The 16,591-nt window shown below is 51.8% G+C and overlaps 1 protein-coding gene across 6 annotated transcripts in view; it reads left to right on the top strand.

The window, feature by feature from the left end:
- Positions 1-16,591, top strand: part of LOC110468167 (opioid-binding protein/cell adhesion molecule homolog) — a 297,306-nt gene that overhangs the window by 187,246 nt on the left and 93,469 nt on the right. For 3 of the 6 annotated variants that reach the window (XM_085560180.1, XM_021525802.4, XM_021525803.4), the window contains one exon: positions 1,930-2,014. In XM_085560180.1, the coding sequence (XP_085416306.1) occupies positions 1,930-2,014 (85 nt within the window). Of the gene's footprint in view, positions 1-1,009; positions 2,015-16,591 lie in introns of those variants that run through there. The other 3 variants (XM_085560181.1, XM_077787996.2, XM_021525801.3) reach the window with 3 other exon arrangements.

Raw genomic sequence — 16,591 nt, 5'->3', positions numbered from 1 at the left:
TGGCATGGGAGCAGCCAACACCAACATTCGGGGTTAAGCCAGCTTTTCAGCAGCTGAAGAAGCTTTCTGATGGAAACCTCAGCCCTGCTTTTCTCCAGGCTTCCCTGGGCTCCCAGGCTGTCCTATTTATCCAGGCTGCAGCTGTTTAGGGTCACTGAGTCCCACTGCCACATACAAAGAACCTGCTCTGATGAAAGTTGGGCTTGGCATCACTGAAAACCCCCTGCAAAACCCCTTTATCAGTTCTAACAGCTGTGTTTGCATCTCGGGATGAGTTTGGGGTCCTGAATTAGTGAAAACTCCTTTGTTGGTGGTTATTTCCCTCCTCCAACCCCTGGAAGGGACAGGTTCCCTGGGATACATCAGCAGAGGAGGCAGATGTCATTTGGAGGAAGGCACCCGCCAAGGTCCAGCCTGGCTTGGGCTGAGGAACTGTGTGAGGAACACTGGAAGTGTGAGGTTCATTTTCTTCTGTGAGCACACACAGATGTGTCTGGATGGTCACCAAGGTCTTGGTGCCTTCAGCTGCTCTTTGAAGAGATAAATGGTGGTCTGTGGGTGTCTCCAAAGGAGGAAATTTGTTGAAATTTATTGATGCTGTGTTGTGAGTGGCAGGGTGGGCTTCCTAATCCAAGGTCCTCAGTGTCAGGAAGCAGGGACAAGACAGGAGATGCTCTGGAGCTTTCACCATCCCATGGGACAAAGATGTGGGGACAGCACCCTGTTTCTCACAGAGAGAGAACCTGAGCCAGTGCTCCACAGGGACATGCATCAACAGGTGGAGGCAGGGAAAGATGCTGCGGTGGGCGAGGGTTTGGGCAACCTGCTGCTCTTGAGGGCAAGCTCGGGGGTGCGCGGTGCGAGAAAAGCCCCCTCTGCAGCAGGGCTGAAGCGGGTGAAGGGTTGGGGGGTCCCTCGGCTGGTGGCAGCCCCCGTGCGGGAGCGCGGCGCGGCGGGGGTTAATGTGCGTGTCCTCCTGCGCATCCCGCCCCGCTGCCGCCCGCCCGCCCGCCCGTGTGCGGGGCTCGGGCCGTGCGGGAGCCGAGGCGCCGGGCAGCGCCGGAGCCGCTGCCATGACAACCCCGGGGATGCTGCCGGCCGGGGCCGGGGTGCTGCTGCCGCCGCCCCGCCGCGTCCCCCCCGCCCCGCTGCGCGCCTGAGCCGCGGCCGCAGCAGCCACCGGCCCCGCGGGGGCTCCGAGACCCTCTGGACAGAGCTGAGGAGCATCGGGGACGTCGCCTGCAGCTCCGCGGGGAAGTTTCGATCTTGCGACAGAACCGGGATTTTGGGGAGCTTTATTGTTTTTTTTTTAATTTTAAATATTTTTGTGCATTTTTTTTTTAAATTCTCCTTTCCCTCTGTGATTTAAACAAAAGCGCAAGAACCGGAGAACAGCCCAACCCCGGCCCGCTGCGTCCCCCCCGCTGCCGATGCCGCCCTCCCCTTCCTTTCACAGACACTCACGTTTCCTCCGTGGGTTATAAACTTTTGATGCCAGATCTCCGCAGCGCCTGCCCAGCTGCAGCTGAAAGTAGCGTCTCCAGCAGCCACACATCTGTGACCTTCATCTCGTGCTCCGCACCTTCTCTCCTCCTCTTCCTCCTCCTCCCCCCGGCCCTCCCGTCCTCCTCCCTCGCCCGAGGACAGCGGGACTCCCTCCGATGCCGCTCGGCAGGCTCAGCGCTCGCAGCCAGCCTTGCCGGGGGCTCTCCTGATCTCCGTGGAGCTCCGCAGCGCTCGCCCCGGTGGTTTTGCTCCCCCCCATCCCTCCTCTCCACCCACCCCTTCCCCCTTTTCGCCTTGTCGGGTGTGTTTTTTGCCTGTTGGAAAAGTCCCCGCTGCCCAGGATGGGGGTCGGTGGGTGCTTGGCCCTGCCCTGGAGGTGCCTGGTCGTCCTCTGTCTCAGGCTGCTCTTCCTTGTGCCCGCAGGAGTGCCCGTGCGCAGCGGAGATGCCACCTTCCCCAAAGCCATGGACAACGTGACAGTGCGGCAAGGGGAGAGCGCCACGCTCAGGTAGGAGCAGCTGGACGGGGGCTTGGGGGGGTCGGGGGGTCCTGCTTGCGGCTTTTGGGGGATGCTCCGTGCCCGGCGGGGCTGCCGGAGGGTCCTGGGACCAGCTGGAGACTTCGCAGGTGTCCCAGGGGCTTGTCGCCGTGGTGGCGGAGGACACTCGGGGTGGCAGCTTGTCCCCGTGGCGGTGGGGTCACCCCGTGCCCGCGGTTTTGGAGGGACGGACGCGCCGGTGCTTTTCGGGCTGCAGCGCGGGGCTGGCAACCTCCGGGGGGGGCTGCGGGTGCCAGACGAGGAGGCGACACAGGGGTTTAGGCGGCAGACAGTGAGTTAGTGCTGCCTGAAAATCCCAAAGTTGTGCCTGCGTGGGGTGGGAGGGGGGTCCGTGCTCCTGGCACCGGTGCCAGCCTGCACTGCCAGCGGCTTTCCAGGGCTGCGATGCCTCCGAGGTGTCAGTGTTTTCCTCGATCGCTTTATAGTCTCTGCACGAATCCGTTAATATCAAATCAATCTTTTACTCCAGGGGTGCATCTTATGAATTCTGATGGATGCTTTCCCTTACGTTGTTTGCTGTAGGAGAAACACGGGCGGCTGATATGCAGATGGGTCACTCCTGTGCCGCACAGCACAGCCGAGCATCCCTCTCATTCCCTGAATGAGTTACAGGTGTACGCGCTGCATCGCCCAGGTAGCACGGCAGCTCTCCACAGGCATCGCAGCAGCGGGGCCAGAGGAGCAGGGAGCAGCCCAGCCTTTTTTTTGGAGGGCAGTGGGGATGCAATGGGGCTTTGGGTCGTGCTGTGCGTGCTTCAGACAGCCCCGAGAGAACCTGAGCCGGTTAATCCGGGAGCTGTGGGACTTGGGGAAGGAGCTCGGGGATGGTGGGACGTGAGCGTGGAGCAAGAGGAGTTTGTCTGCTTTCCCTGCACCAGCGAGCAGCCCCTCACCCGAGGCTGGCTGCTGCCTCGCTCAGAGCCGGGGGAGCAGGGCTGCAGCAGAGAGCAGCTGCTCTTCCCCAAGCCGGGCTCGGGGATGGCACAAGCAGAGCCTGTCACGCTCTCCGTGAGCAGCCGAGCCGGCGCAGGGCTGAGGAGCTGCTGCTGCTTTGGGCAGAGGCGGCTGTGCCCACCTGGCAGGCCGGGCAGGTCTCCGTGCCTGAGGTGGTCTTTGCAGGGGAAGTGTTGGGTGGCTGTGGGAGTCAGGCTCTGGCTCTGTGGGCTCCATGCTGGTTGTCTGTCTGCCCTCTTCCCACCACGCTCACTGCCAGACTTTGGGATGTGTCCCTTCTCCTTGGTCCCTGCCAGGGACCTGCTGGGACATGCTTGTCATCACCCCGTGTGCCTGGGGGCTGTGGCACAGCTGGAGAGCAGAGGGCTGTCTCCTTGTGCTCTTCCTAATTGAACTGCAATGGTGATTAACCTGAGCTGTGTGAGCAAGGCAGTTAAAAGAAGGACAGTCCCCCAGAGAGGTGCCTTTGGCCCTGGTGCTCTTTTCCCCGCTGTTGGAACTTGTTTCCATAGTGAAGTGTGGGCTTTGGGGCTCTCAGAGGCGATGCTGGTGGCAGTCAGAGCAGGATGGGTGTCTGTGCCTGCTCCCTGGGGAGCCCCTGCAAGTCCAGCCGAGCCTGCTGCCAGCAGAGGGCTGACTTGGATCTCCTTTTTTATTTTTTTTTCTTTTTTTTTTTATTTATTTTAATTTCTAATCTTCTGTCCCCTTTTCTGTGCCGTTTGCAGGGGGGATGTTTGTGAAGCAGCCCTGCTGGAGCGGTGGGAGATTTTAGCCTTCCCATAAGAAACTTTGCATTCCCCAAGTGCTGACACCTAAGGGAAGCCCCTGCCCCAAAAGCACCTGGTTATATCCATTTCTCCCCTTGGCATCTGCTCCTGCCCAGGCTCTCCAGTGCATCTTTTCCATGTACTTACCCCCTCCCTTCTCCTCCTCAAGTCCAGCTTTCCCCTGCTGCAGGCAGGTTTCTGCCTCCAGCTCCCATTTTATCCCTGCTGCTCCATCTTTTCTTGCACTGCTGTTTCCCAGTGATCCTTCCCTCCTCTCCCTGTTTCCCTGCTGCTGCCCCTCTGCAGCTTCTGGGTGGGTGTCAATTAGTTTTCCATCTTCCCTTGGGATCTGGAGATGGGCAGGGAATTGCACACAGCAAGATAAAGAGGTGGCATCAGTGCAGGGTTGAAGGCAGGAGGACAAAGCTGGAGCATCTTGCTGATGGGGCTGGTGTTTATTTGCAGGTTCTGCTTCCCTATGAAGAACCAGGCAGGGAAAAGTGCTGTGGGAAGTATTTCCCAGTGAGTGGTGTTATTGCTAAATGGTGTTTTCTCTGTGCACCCACAGGAGGAGGTGGTGGTGTCCTCTGCTGTCCTCCCTGCAAATGGCACTTTTCTTGGGGCTCAAACCAATGAACTGGGCTTGGAAAAACTGAGAGCTCTAATTCCAGCATATAGCTCTTGCAGAATTAGCCCCAGCCCTGCTAGGTGTGGATGGCCAGGTCCTCTCCCTCATCCTGGTTGCGAGATGGGCTGAGCCTGCAAATCTCCCTGGCTCCTACAGGGTTGGTGGAAGCTCTTTGCTTTCCAAGATCAGCCCTTGAACCACCCCTTGCATTGCAGAAAGGAGCCGGGAGAGTGACCGGACCTGTGTGAAAACGGGGGAGGAAATCTGGAGGCTTTTCAGGCTGCTTGTGGGTTTCCTGTATTGGATTTTGGGCGCTTCCATTTCCAGCTCTCCACCCTTTTTCTGAGGGAGGCTCAGCATAATCCTTGCAGAAACTCAGGCTCCATCTACAGGCAACTTGCAGGTCATCTTAGATCAGCAACAAATAATTTCCGTTTTAAGCAGAGATTGTTGGTAATTCACTCCTTTTTATTGTAAGAACAAACAATTTCCATAATACTCAGGCACCTTTCCTCTCCTGGGAACTAAAGGCAATATGGAAATTCTTTGTGTACTGTTAAAAATAAAACCAAACTACCTCTTCCCTGACTCAGGAACACAAAACTCAGGTGTTGAGATGGCAGTAGTAACTGTCTGGGACATGAAATGGAACAAGGAGCACACTGGGAACCACCAGGGGTGTTGGAGGTGGTCACTTTTTAATCTCCCAGCTGGGATTTGATGTGGAAACAAAGATTAGGTTCCTTCTTTTGGGAAGAATGCCATTGAGTCTTGGCTTTCTCCACACGCTGCTGGTTGGATGCACATCCTAGGGTTGCTGTGGGGGCATCACTGGCAGGCCATGGTTGGCCAATCCCCATGGGTCCATCCTGCCTGGAGACTTGGGTTGGGTTTTATCCCAGCTTCATCAGTGGTGGAAGCATCTCCATGAGCCGAAGGGGAAACTGGCAAATATTCCCACGGTGTTAAAACGGGGATGGAAATGGGATCGTCCCGCTGTGCCGCCAGCAAACCGACCTTTACAGCAGCCATCAGTACAGTTCATAAAGACATAAACCACCAGCTGCTCAAAATTTCAAGGCTTTATAGTTTTATCTGTATTTAAGAAATATTGTTGGTTTTTTTTTAAGGGAGAGAGTGCGTTTCAGAGGTTGAAGGGATTAGCTGGGAGATGGGGTGTGCTGAGTTTTCTCTGTGGCTGTCACCGCAGGGACACCAGAACTTAAGGAGGCCCCTCTGTTGCTCTCATCCTCAGTTTCCCCATCTCTATAAAGACCAAACAGCAGTGGTTTATCATTGATGATTAGAGAAATGGGTGATGCTAAGGCAGGTATATCTAGGCTTTTTTACATACTAAATAATTCAGAGCTGCTTTATCTCTGTATATAAGGGCAAATTTTCAAGTCAAATCCCCCGGGCTTGTCTGCTTCTGGTGAACCCATGGCCTTTCCTACTGCCTGTCCATGAAGGAGACCAAGAAGTCAGGCTAGCTTTGCTCTTTCTCATCCAAGACTCCGTGCCTGTCTGTATTGTCAATTAGCGAGTGTGAGAACAATTCCAATTAAAAATAAAAAGCCGGAATAAAACATCACGAGATGCTGTTCTTCCATTTATTTTTGCAATTATGGTTTTAATTATTTCTGACAATGCTGCTTTGATTCTTCTTTTTTTCTTGTGGTGTAATAACCTACCGCAGTCTATTTTCCAGCACACGATGAGACCTCAGTAAAATACAACCAGCAGGAGCAGGCTGCAGGACCACAGTCTCCAGGCATAGGTCTGGGAAGTCAGGAAATCACATTTTTTTAACTCTTTTTCAGTCAAACTGCTGATGTTCTGTGTACCTACCTGTTAATGGGGGTTGTGACACTCACCTGTCACCCCGCAACAGCAGCCACGGACCCGGCAGAGAAAAGAAGCGTTAATGCATCCACTTCTCTGCTGTTAAATCCTTGCTGGGGAGCGGGAAGAGAGTCACTGCTCTTTGTGTGCAAATGCTAAAAGCACGGGGATTAGTGCAGAGCAGATTAGTGAGGACTTGCTCCATTGCTGCCCCTTCCTCCCCCCACCTCTCCTACCCGAAAAGTTTTCTGGAGCAGCTAAATATATACCTGCCGTTTCCAAGGTAGAGCTCTCTGCGTGGCGGAGCTGTAATTGGCGACTCAGGGAAATTACAGCCATGGATTCTGGCATTTGGATCCTCCTGGCTGGCATAATAATTTCTCCCTAGGTAGCTGGTATTTAACTTGTCTTATCTGCTCCTGATAGTTGTAATTACAGTGCCCGCTAATTTTGCTGCAATATTGCAGCCACTGGAAGAGTGGTTGGAGAAAGGTCAGGGGGTTGCAGGAGAGCTCCTTCCTCCCCAGCCTGCTGCACCAATGATGCTGCCAAAATGCAGATGCTGAGCCCATGGAGCTGGTAGCCAATGTCCCTGGCTGTGCCCCTTCCCACCTTGGTGGGGCTGGAGCAACCTCACAGCCCCTGCCACACTGTTGTCCTTGTTGGCATCGGGGAGAGACGTGCTGGAGGGCGAGGTTTAAGTCCTGGTGTCCTTTGCTGTTGGATGAATGTTGGTCTCCAGCTCATGTCAGGGCTGGCTGGTTTGTGTGAGGTCACTTGTTGGATTGTGAGATGCTGATTGTCACTGATGTTGGTTGGTCCTGGGCTGATTGTCACGGATGTTGGTTGGTCCTGGGCTGGCTGTCCCTGGAGCTACTTGTCCCTGAGGTTGGTTGTTCCTGAGACTCGTGTTCCCTGCAGTTTGTTGTCCTTGTGGGTGATTGTCCCTGATGTTGGTTGTTCTGGGGTAATTGTCCCTGAGGCTGATGTCCCTTGTGGCTCACTGTCTCTGAGGCTGGTTCTTCCTAGGATGGTTGTCCCTGACGTTGGTTGTTCTGGGGTAATTGTCCCTGAGATTGGTGTTCCTTGTGGCTCATTGTCCCTGAGGCTGCTTGTCCCTGGTGCTGGTTGTCCCTAAGGCTGATGTTCCCAGTGGTTCATTGTCCTTGGGGTTGGTTGTCCCTAAGGTTGGTGTTCCTTGTGGTTCATTGTCCTTGAGGTTGGTTGTCCCTAAGGTTGGTGTTCCTTTTGGTTCATGGTCTCTGAGGCTGGTTGTCCCAGATGCTGGTTGTCCCTAAGGCTGGTGTTCCTTGAGGTTCATTGTTCTTGAGGCTCGTTGTCCCTATGTTGGTTGTTCTGGGGTAATTGTCCCTGAGATTGGTGTTCCTTGTGGCTCATTGTCCCTGAGGATGCTTGTCCCTGGTGCTGGTTGTCCCTAAGGCTGATGTTCCTGGTGGTTCATTGTCCTTGGGGTTGGTTGTCCCTAAGGCTGGTGTGCCTTGTGGTTCATTGTCCTTGGGGTTGGTTGTCCCTAAGGCTGGTGTGCCTTGTGGTTCATTGTCCTTGGGGTTGGTTGTCCCTAAGGCTGGTGTTCCTTGTGGCTCATTGTCCCTGAGCTGCTTGTCCCTGATGTTGGTTTTCCCTGAGGCTGGTGTTCCCTGCAGCTCTTTGTCCCCAACACTGGCTGTCCCTGCTCCAAGAGCACAGTCCTGCTGTGCAAGGGGAAGATTCAAGCCTGGCTCTGAGCAGATTGAGGGCTGGCTTTGGGGAATTCACCTTCAGCCAGCAAGGCTTGGGCTGCTGCCTGTGGCAACCCTTCTCCTGCTGAGCCAGCACCAGGCAGGTTTTGTGTGGGTGTAGGGCTGGGCTCAGTGTCAGAGAGCTGGGGAGTCCTGCTGACACAGGCTGGAGCCACAACACTGGGGGTTTGCTGCAGAAAATGCTGGTTTTGAGAGCACAGCGAGCTGTGGGGCTCTGCAGAGGGAGGAGGGGACCCTCATTGTTACATCTCCCAGGGCCAGGATTCAAACCCTGGGAAGGTCCTCTTGTCTAGCAAAAAACAAAACCAAGAAGCCCCAAACCAAACCAAAAAAAAACAAAAAAAAAAAAAAACAAACCAAAAAAACCACCCAACACCTTCCACACTAAGTTTTTAAGCGCCACTAGGCAGAAATATTTCCAAGTGGTGATATTTACTGCCTGGGGATGAGACTGAACTGTTGGTAATCCTTGCGCTATAGGGTACAGAGATCTTTCTGCAAGGATAATAAACTCCCTGGTAATAGCTGTCCTTCCCCTGGATCATGCACGCTCCTCCAGGAGCTCAGGGCTTTGTTTCTGGAACAGGATTAGGTGTTAACACTGCAAAACCAAGCGGGGGCACAGTGGCTGTCTTTCACATTCCTGCTTCCCAAAGAGTTTCTCTGTTCCCTTGACTGGTCTCACAGTTTGCCTCCTCCTTGCATTCCTGAGCCCTAAACCGCGGATGCTTTTTACAACAGCTGGACATATTGTTTTAAGTGATAATCTTTAGATACTGCAGCCTAGCAGACAGTTAATAAGAAATATCTGATTCAGTGACTATCACTTCTTCCTCTGTCCTTGTGAGCAGCCTTTGAGGGTTAGGATGTGCTGGTTTTTTGTCTTTTTTTTTTTTTTTTAATGAGAAAAATAATTTCCCCACAGCCCCTGTCAACAATTTTTAGCCTGTAATGGGTTGTTTACTGCAGGTTGGATTTGATATGTAGGTCTTGTCTTTCCTGACAGAACCCTTCAAGGTCGGCTCTTCAGTGCAAAATACTCACATTTTATTTTTCTGTTTTCCTATGAATATTTCCCAAGATTTGCTTAAAATGAGTTGTTTCCATGACTATGCTCACTTGACGGACTTGTTCCTTGGGATACAAATGGGTCTCCAAGTCTGTTTCTCTGTGGAGGGGGAGGATAATGAGAACAACATCTGTTGTGGTGTAAGCTGTAAATTTAAGATATTTTTTCTCATCCTGTAAAAGATCAGCAAATTGTGCTGATGCTGATGATGGTACTTCGTGCCGTCTCCAGTGCTGATGGGTTCAGAGTGGGGACACTTGAGGACATGTCACACATCTTGCTTTTTCTTCTCTTGATGTGCCAAGGCTTGTGTGTGGTGTTGCTTCCAGGCTGGAGCTGGAGAAAAGAGGAATGGGACTCCAGAAGGGAGAAAGTGGAAGAAGAGAAAGAAAAGTTGGGAATGGGGAAAGAAAAATACCCTGGTTTTACCTTTACTCACTCCCTTCTTCCACCTGAAGAAGGGAGTGAGTAGGTAAAGGTAAAACCAGGGCATTTGCAAAGGGTGCACCAAAGAAAAATCCATGACTGGTAACCCTCAGTAGTGAAGTTCAGCATTGAGGGATGAGCTCCTAAATTAAACCTCAGCAGCCAGCACAGAAATGTGGGGGGGTTTGGCTTCAGCCAGTTGGTACCCGAGTTCCAATGGGATAGTGTATCCCTTCACTGGGTTTTTTATATCTTCTCTGTGTGTGTGCATGTGTTCATGTGTGTGTATATATATATATTTATATAAAAATCTAACAAATTTCTAACCCATATAAATCCAATTACCCATGTTTTGCCTGCAGGGAGCGAGGGAGATTAATGTTTGGTATTTTGGCAGGAATGTAAAAAGAAATAGGTGGTAATAACAATGAAGGCTCATAAAAAGGAACCGATAGTCGTGTCTGTGCCCGGAACTCGGCCGTAATTCTCCTGGGGATTTGTCGGCACAGTGCCCTGCTCCCGTGGAGGGGCAGGAAAGAGCCAGGAGTGCTTCCTGGGCACTTGAGCATCCATCCTGCCAGTGAAGGTTCCATTAATGTGATAATAATAGAGGCTGATAAAGAAAAATGGTTTATGCTCCCAGGGCACCTTCTTGTGACAGATCCTGCTCTGTGTCGGGCTCGTAGGAGCCACAGGAGCGTGTTCCTCTTTATCCCTGTTTCACTGAGAGGCAAATCCCAGGAGAGGAGGATGAACATGGAAGGAGAGGAGGGAGCTGAGCTCTTCTCCACCCTCTGTGGTAAGTCTGTGATGTTCCCTGCAAGTCTAGCTTGGAGTGACATGGCTTGAAGACTTTAAGGCAGGAATTAGGAGTGCCAGAATTGTGCTCTCATCATTTTTTCTCCACTCAGAGTCCTTTCCTGCAGTGTCTCCTCCCTTCCCTCTCATAAACGCAGGCACCTGAGCTGCCTTTTCCTGCAGTTCTCACTCATGGGACAGCAGCTTTGTTGGAGCATCATGAGTCACTGCAGGCCTGTTCCCATCTCATTGTGTCACTGTTTGACCTCATCCCCTCATGCTCGTGGCCTGTCCTGTGTGGTGCCCGCAGTCAAAGAGGCTGTTGTGGCAGAGTGCTGTTGAGTCACAGCTTTCTCTGCTCATTGCTCATTGGGTTTGCTGTGGGGGCATTGCTGGCAGGTCATGGTTGGCCATCCCAATGGGTTGATCCTGCCTGGAAACCTTGGCTGGGTTTTTATCCCAGCTGCATCACAGGGGTGGAAGCATCTCCACTGAAAGGCTGCAGGCAGAAGGTGCCAAGCAGGCACCTCCACTCCCTCAGCTTCAACACTTGGGAACTAGTCACTCATCACCCTCCCCTGACACCCTCCCTCTGGTGTCTGGGTGACTTCCCTCTGCTGCTGTTGTCCCCTGTGTTACGGGTGGCCCCTGCACTGCTCCTGAGCTGTCACCCGTGGTCGTGTATCAATCACGGTTCAGATATTGTGTCCCTACAGCGGGTTCTCTGCAGGCTTTGCATCAGGCTCCTCGCTCTCCGTTTATTACCACCGCTGGTTTTATAACCCACTTTATCAGATGACTTTTTTTCCTTTCTTAAAGAGCATAACCCATGAGCAACTCATCATTTCCGAGAGAAGGAGAGTGCCGTTAGCGGGAGAGCAAGGGCTCCTTGCGCGTACCTGAAATGAGGAGCCGGCTTCACCGTGGTGTTGCATTTAATTCAATCAAGGCAGTTAAAACCAAGATTTAAAGTCCTTTGTGTGATCACAGGAGTTGCTCTGATGCGGCAGCAGGTAGAAGGAAAGATTGAGCCCATTTCTGAGGGGACTGGGAGTAGCTGTTGGAAGCAGCCAGGCCTGGGGCTGACTGCGGCAGCGGCCACGGTGGGAAGCTCTTAGCATTCACAGCGCGTCCCATCTCTGTCTCCGTCACCCTCCCTGCTCCTTCTCCTCAGCCCCATATATTCCTTTAAGTAGAACTGATTCATTTGCCTTTTTTATTTTTTTTTTAAACTGGGGGAGGGCTGTTTTTAATTAATATTCTTAACTGTATGATAATTGCACTGACTGGTCCCATTGCTGTCTGAGTCACCCTCTCCTCCCTTGTTCTTGCGGGAAGGCTCTTTGGACTTAATTAAAGTTAGGGATCCAGGGCTAGTGGAAACAGCAGGAGTCTTGCAGCGTTTTTGATGAAATGATTGCTGTGGGGGAAGTGGCTATTTCCTACCCGAGCCATAGATTGTGATGCTGAGACAGTGTTACGACCGTCTGGTTTGGCCACCTGCTTTTACACGGGCTGCTGCATCTCATCCTGCATTTCCCACCTGTGCCCACAAATCCCTCCTGGACACCCCAGCCCTTGTTTTGGGGTGAGAGGAGCCCAGTTTCACAGTGTTGCCCCTGCTTAGAGACATCCCCTCCTTGTGGGAGTCTGTCTTGGAGCAACCCTGTCTGAGCTCCCCTGCCTGACATCAGTGGGGTGTTGCAGGTTGTGGTGGGGAATTTTGGAGGGATAGTGGAAAAGCTGCATGGACTCAGCAGATCTTTTTGATCTCTGGTTTCAGCGCTGGTGCTCGCAGACAGCACTGCCACCAGAGCTCAAATGCAGCCCAAACAAGAGCTTAACAAGCTCCGAGAGCTGTCCAGAAACTTATCCTGACACCAAGTGACAGACTCTCAATTGATATCCTCTGGAGACTTTAAACTCACTCCTGCGAGGTTTCCAAAGCTGGTTTTGTCTCATACCTGAAGAATCCTTTATCTGCTATGACGCCTCCCCTGCCTTGTCTCATTGCTCTTGACGTTTCTTTGTTGCCTGCTGCAGCTCGGGTAAACTCCACTGCAAAACTATTTAAGAGAGGTTTCTCTCAGCCTTTGCTCAGCTCTCTTGCTGGAGTTCTGATATAAATCACCTGGGCTGATGCTGTCCCTGCTTGGCTCTGCAGGGAAGTGGCTGGAGTGATGTCAGGACTGCTGCTGCTCATCCCAAAGGGCAGGGAATGCTCCAGACCCCTTGGGAAGGGCAATATAGTGGTTGGTGTAGAAAAGTGAGAGAAACTATTGTAGGAGATGGCTCACCTTCCATCCTGGCAATGCTCTGGAGCAAAATTATTTGTGATCAGCTGGAATGGACAAGAAACTGTGCCACAGCCAGAAGAGCTTTTCTTGTTTGTCAAGGAGAAATTGTGTCAGAGAAATTAAATCTCATCTGTACCACGGAGTAAGGAGCCTGGTGGGCAGAAGGGAAGCAGGAGGTGCTTCAGATGGTGACCCAGGCAAGGCTGGAGCTGCTGTGTGTGCGTGAGTGGGAAGCCTGAGCTGGGAATCACTGTCTGGGATGGCTGTAAGGAAGCAGGCTGGGAGATCTAAGGTGCTTCCCTGCTTCTGAGACTCAGCCCAGTCTAAAATCCACCCAGATGGTAGGAAAAGACACCTTTGCAAAAGTTTCAGGCTGCAGCTGGCTGGTAACATCCTTCTGGATGTCACAGAGAGTTTTGGGGAGCTGCCTTTATGCCCTGAACCTGCCTGTGCAGGATGGTTCATAGCATCACTGTGCTGCAGGACTGGCATTTTGGGATGCCACCAAGGACTCTGGAGGTTTCTGAAGTAGAGATGTGCAGTTGCTGATGTCTCATTCTAGACCCCATCCTGTGGTGCTCCAGGTGGGAAGGTCCATGAGGGAGTGTATTGATTTTCCTTCCAAGCAATAGGGTTTTCCAGCCTTCTGCAGGGTAGGTGCTGGCCTCATCCTGCTGCCTCCTGCTGCCTTTGTCTCTGGTGTTCCCAAGCAGCAGCACTTTTCCTCCTCTCCCTGCTGTGGGTGCACCCATCACAGAGCCAGCCATCTCCAGACCCCTTCCCCACTCACATCAGACCCCCTGTGTACAGCACAGGCTTTTAAGAGGCAGCTGGGGCCTGCCCAGACTCTATAACTGAGGCTGGACACTCTCAGGGGTGCAGTTGAGGCATTTTCCTTGATTTTGCTTTTATTGCCTGGTAAATCAGAGATGGGCCAGGCCATCTGCAGGAAGCAGCTCTGTGCACTGGAAGTTGTTCTCCCTGCTACATCTCTCTCCTAGCCCACCTCCCCAAGTTGTAAGCCATCCAGGGTGGCCAAAACCAGACATTCCTGGGCCTTGGGCTCCCTCTGGGAAGAAGCCCTGACAGAATCCCGTGCTTTGTCCTGGGATTGCTGAGCTTGCAGCGGTTTTCAAGACTGATGCTGCACTTAGCAGGGTGCTGCCAAACAGATGAAGTCCAGCAGGTTATTTCCCTTCAGAAGTCATTTATCTTTTCCCTTTTAGATGCTGGGCTTCTGTCTCTCATCTCTGGTTTTATCTCTCAAGTGGGAAGGAGCTCAGTCTTCCAAACCTCCCAAATCACTGGTGCAGGGCACGGGGTCAGAGCCCATCCTGGGGAGAAGCAGCTCTGGGGGCAGGTACCATGGGAGAGGGGGTGCCAGGGCTCTATTGATTTCTTTCTCATTATTATTTAGGGAAGTGTTTGTGCCAAACTTCAGCTTCTTGTGCATGTCTTCCAGTTGGATGAAGCTGCCCTGTGGGTTGGTGGGATTCCAGAAGGTTCTGGGCTGGGGTTTGAAAGTTTTATTCCAGCAGGGAATTGACAACTTTTCTTTCAGTTTGGGTGGGGGCTGCATGGATTGAGGGGAAAGCTGAGATAAAAAATATCAGATAGGAGGTTTAGGAGTGCCTTGGGCTCTGCCACCACTTCTTGCTTGACCTCACTTCACCTGAGGCTCAAAATTTCCTGACTTTTTGTTCCTTTGAGAGACTCTAAACCTTGCATGCTGCCAAACACTTTGGAACTCCCATCCAAAAGTTTCCTACAGTAACAACACTCTTTCTCATTAAACACTAACTTAATAGAACAGGAGAATGCTGTGTGATGGATATTAAACTTTAACAACTCTGTATATCTATTACCTTGCTGCTAAATCTTTATATGCCTTAAATAATCAATTGATATTTAATTAGCATACAGTACTATTACTGCCTTCCTAAATCTGTAATGATAAACCAAGTTACAAGTTATTGGACGTTAATTACTATCTGATGATTAGAAACAGCAAGACATTTCCCAGCCTCATCCCAGATATAATCCAGCGTGTCCGTGCACACTGCTGAGCCAAGCCACGGTCCCTGTCTCTTAATAATCAATGGCTGTTCAACATGCAATATTTGTCTAATTAGCACTAAATTAAATCCTCATTGACAACACTTCAGGGTAAGAGATCTGCATCGAATATGATGGATTAGACACGGAAGGGCTGTTATTGTAAGCAGGAGATGTGTGTGTCACTTGCTTTGCTTGTCATGGCTGGCACATGGCTCCCTGTGACTGTCAGCCCGCTCCTGGGGGGACGGTGATGGAGCAGTGCCTGGATGTTGGATTGACAGTCCTGGAGACCCTGGGTCCCTCTTTAATCGAGCTGTAGACATGAGCAGCTCTTCCCAGCACCCTCCTCTGCTTCCAGCCTGCTCTCACCCATGGATGTACAAGTGCCTCCACCAGCAGGGTGGGTTTGAGTGGGAACAGGCTTTCTGTGCCCGGGTTTTTTTTCCGCTGAGAGAGGGCAGATGTTTCTTCTGCATTTTGTGCTTTGTGAAAACTTCTTGGGAGTGTGTGTAGCCTCTGTTTGGGCAATGAGGTTCAGGGAGATCAGAGAGTTCCAGAATGGTTTGGATTGGAAGGGACTTTAAAGCTCATTTCATGTCCCATGGGCAGGGACACCTTCCACTATTCCAGTTTGCTCCAGCCTGGCCTTGGACACTTCCAGGGATGGGACATCCCCAACACAAGATGTTTGCAGCCACAAGTCTGAGCTCACAGCAGGGACGCTGGGGGAATTTGGAGGGGTGTGGGGGTGAGAGCAGTCCCGAATCCTGGCGTTGCAGGGAGGAGTTCCCTCGGGAGCTGCTGTCTCGCACATGGCAGCCCCGCGCCGCGGTTTGTCAGCATCCATGGGAGCAGTTTTGCGAGAGCAGCGGGAAGGATTGCACAGCCGCCGGCTCCTTGCGAGACTCAGCCTGTCCTTCACACTCAGCGTGGATGTAATTAACTGTGCTGATGGGATGTTATGCCAACAGCAAAGCAGAAAACACCAGAAAATGAGTCAGGAGCGGTAGCAGGGCTGTTCAGCGTGGAGAGGCTGGAAGCGGCAGCCAGGCGTGCGGCTCGGCTCGTGTCCTGCCACACGGCAGGAGCTGGAGCATCCTCCAGCAGGAGGGCAGGGTCTGGCTCTGGAGAGGAGCAGTGGGGCACAGAGAGCCTCCCTCAGCATCTGCCGTGGCTTTGCTGGGGCATTCAGGGGAGATGCACAGTCCCTGAGAGGTGTTTTTCTCCCTGGATGTGTGATGGATGTGTAACTTCAGCTCTCAGTTCCCTCCTTTCAATCCTTTGCAAGGAATCACTCTCTTTGCTGTGTCAGGGATGTTTTTCAGCACTGGTTTTCCTGTCTCTTCAGGGTTTTACAGGTGGTAAAACCTCCTGAAGCCTGAGCAGCTCCTTGGCTCCTCTCTGCCCCCCAGAAGTGCAGAACTGGCTGGGCGGTCTCCTGAACTTGGCAGGAGCAGGGATAAGAAAGGAAAAAATAATAATAAAAAAAAGACTGTCAATTAGCAATTGAAATTATTCTTAAAAGAATTTGCCTATTCTGCAAGGAATGTTTAGTAATTGATAGCAATTTCTGGCAATTAAATACAAATTAATTTGTGCTACTGAGAAGCAGTTTATTTATGGCTCTGTATTTATGGGCACTACTTCTCCTTAAAACTATCATCGTTGCTTTTGATAAGTAATTAGAGTTTACTGAATAATTTCCCAATGTAGGTATGAATTTTAAATAATTTTTAATACCGTGCAAATGTTCCATTGTATTGCTGAGTGAGGGATTATCATTATTTATATTGTAGTAGGGCCTGGAGGCTGGGACAGGCACTGTGCGAGTGTATAGCACAGAGCTAGTCCCTGCCCAAACAGCTTGCAGGGAGTTTTATGTCAGCAGAAGGATCGTGAACGTGCTTTTCGAAGAAATAAAAGTCAT

This window comes from Lonchura striata, chromosome 24, assembly GCF_050655825.1.
Source record: "Lonchura striata isolate lonStrDom1 chromosome 24, ASM5065582v1, whole genome shotgun sequence".
NCBI classification, from domain to species: domain Eukaryota; kingdom Metazoa; phylum Chordata; class Aves; order Passeriformes; family Estrildidae; genus Lonchura; species Lonchura striata.
The sequence above is the reverse complement of the archived record's forward strand: the minus strand, read 5'-3'. Positions and strand labels throughout refer to the sequence as shown.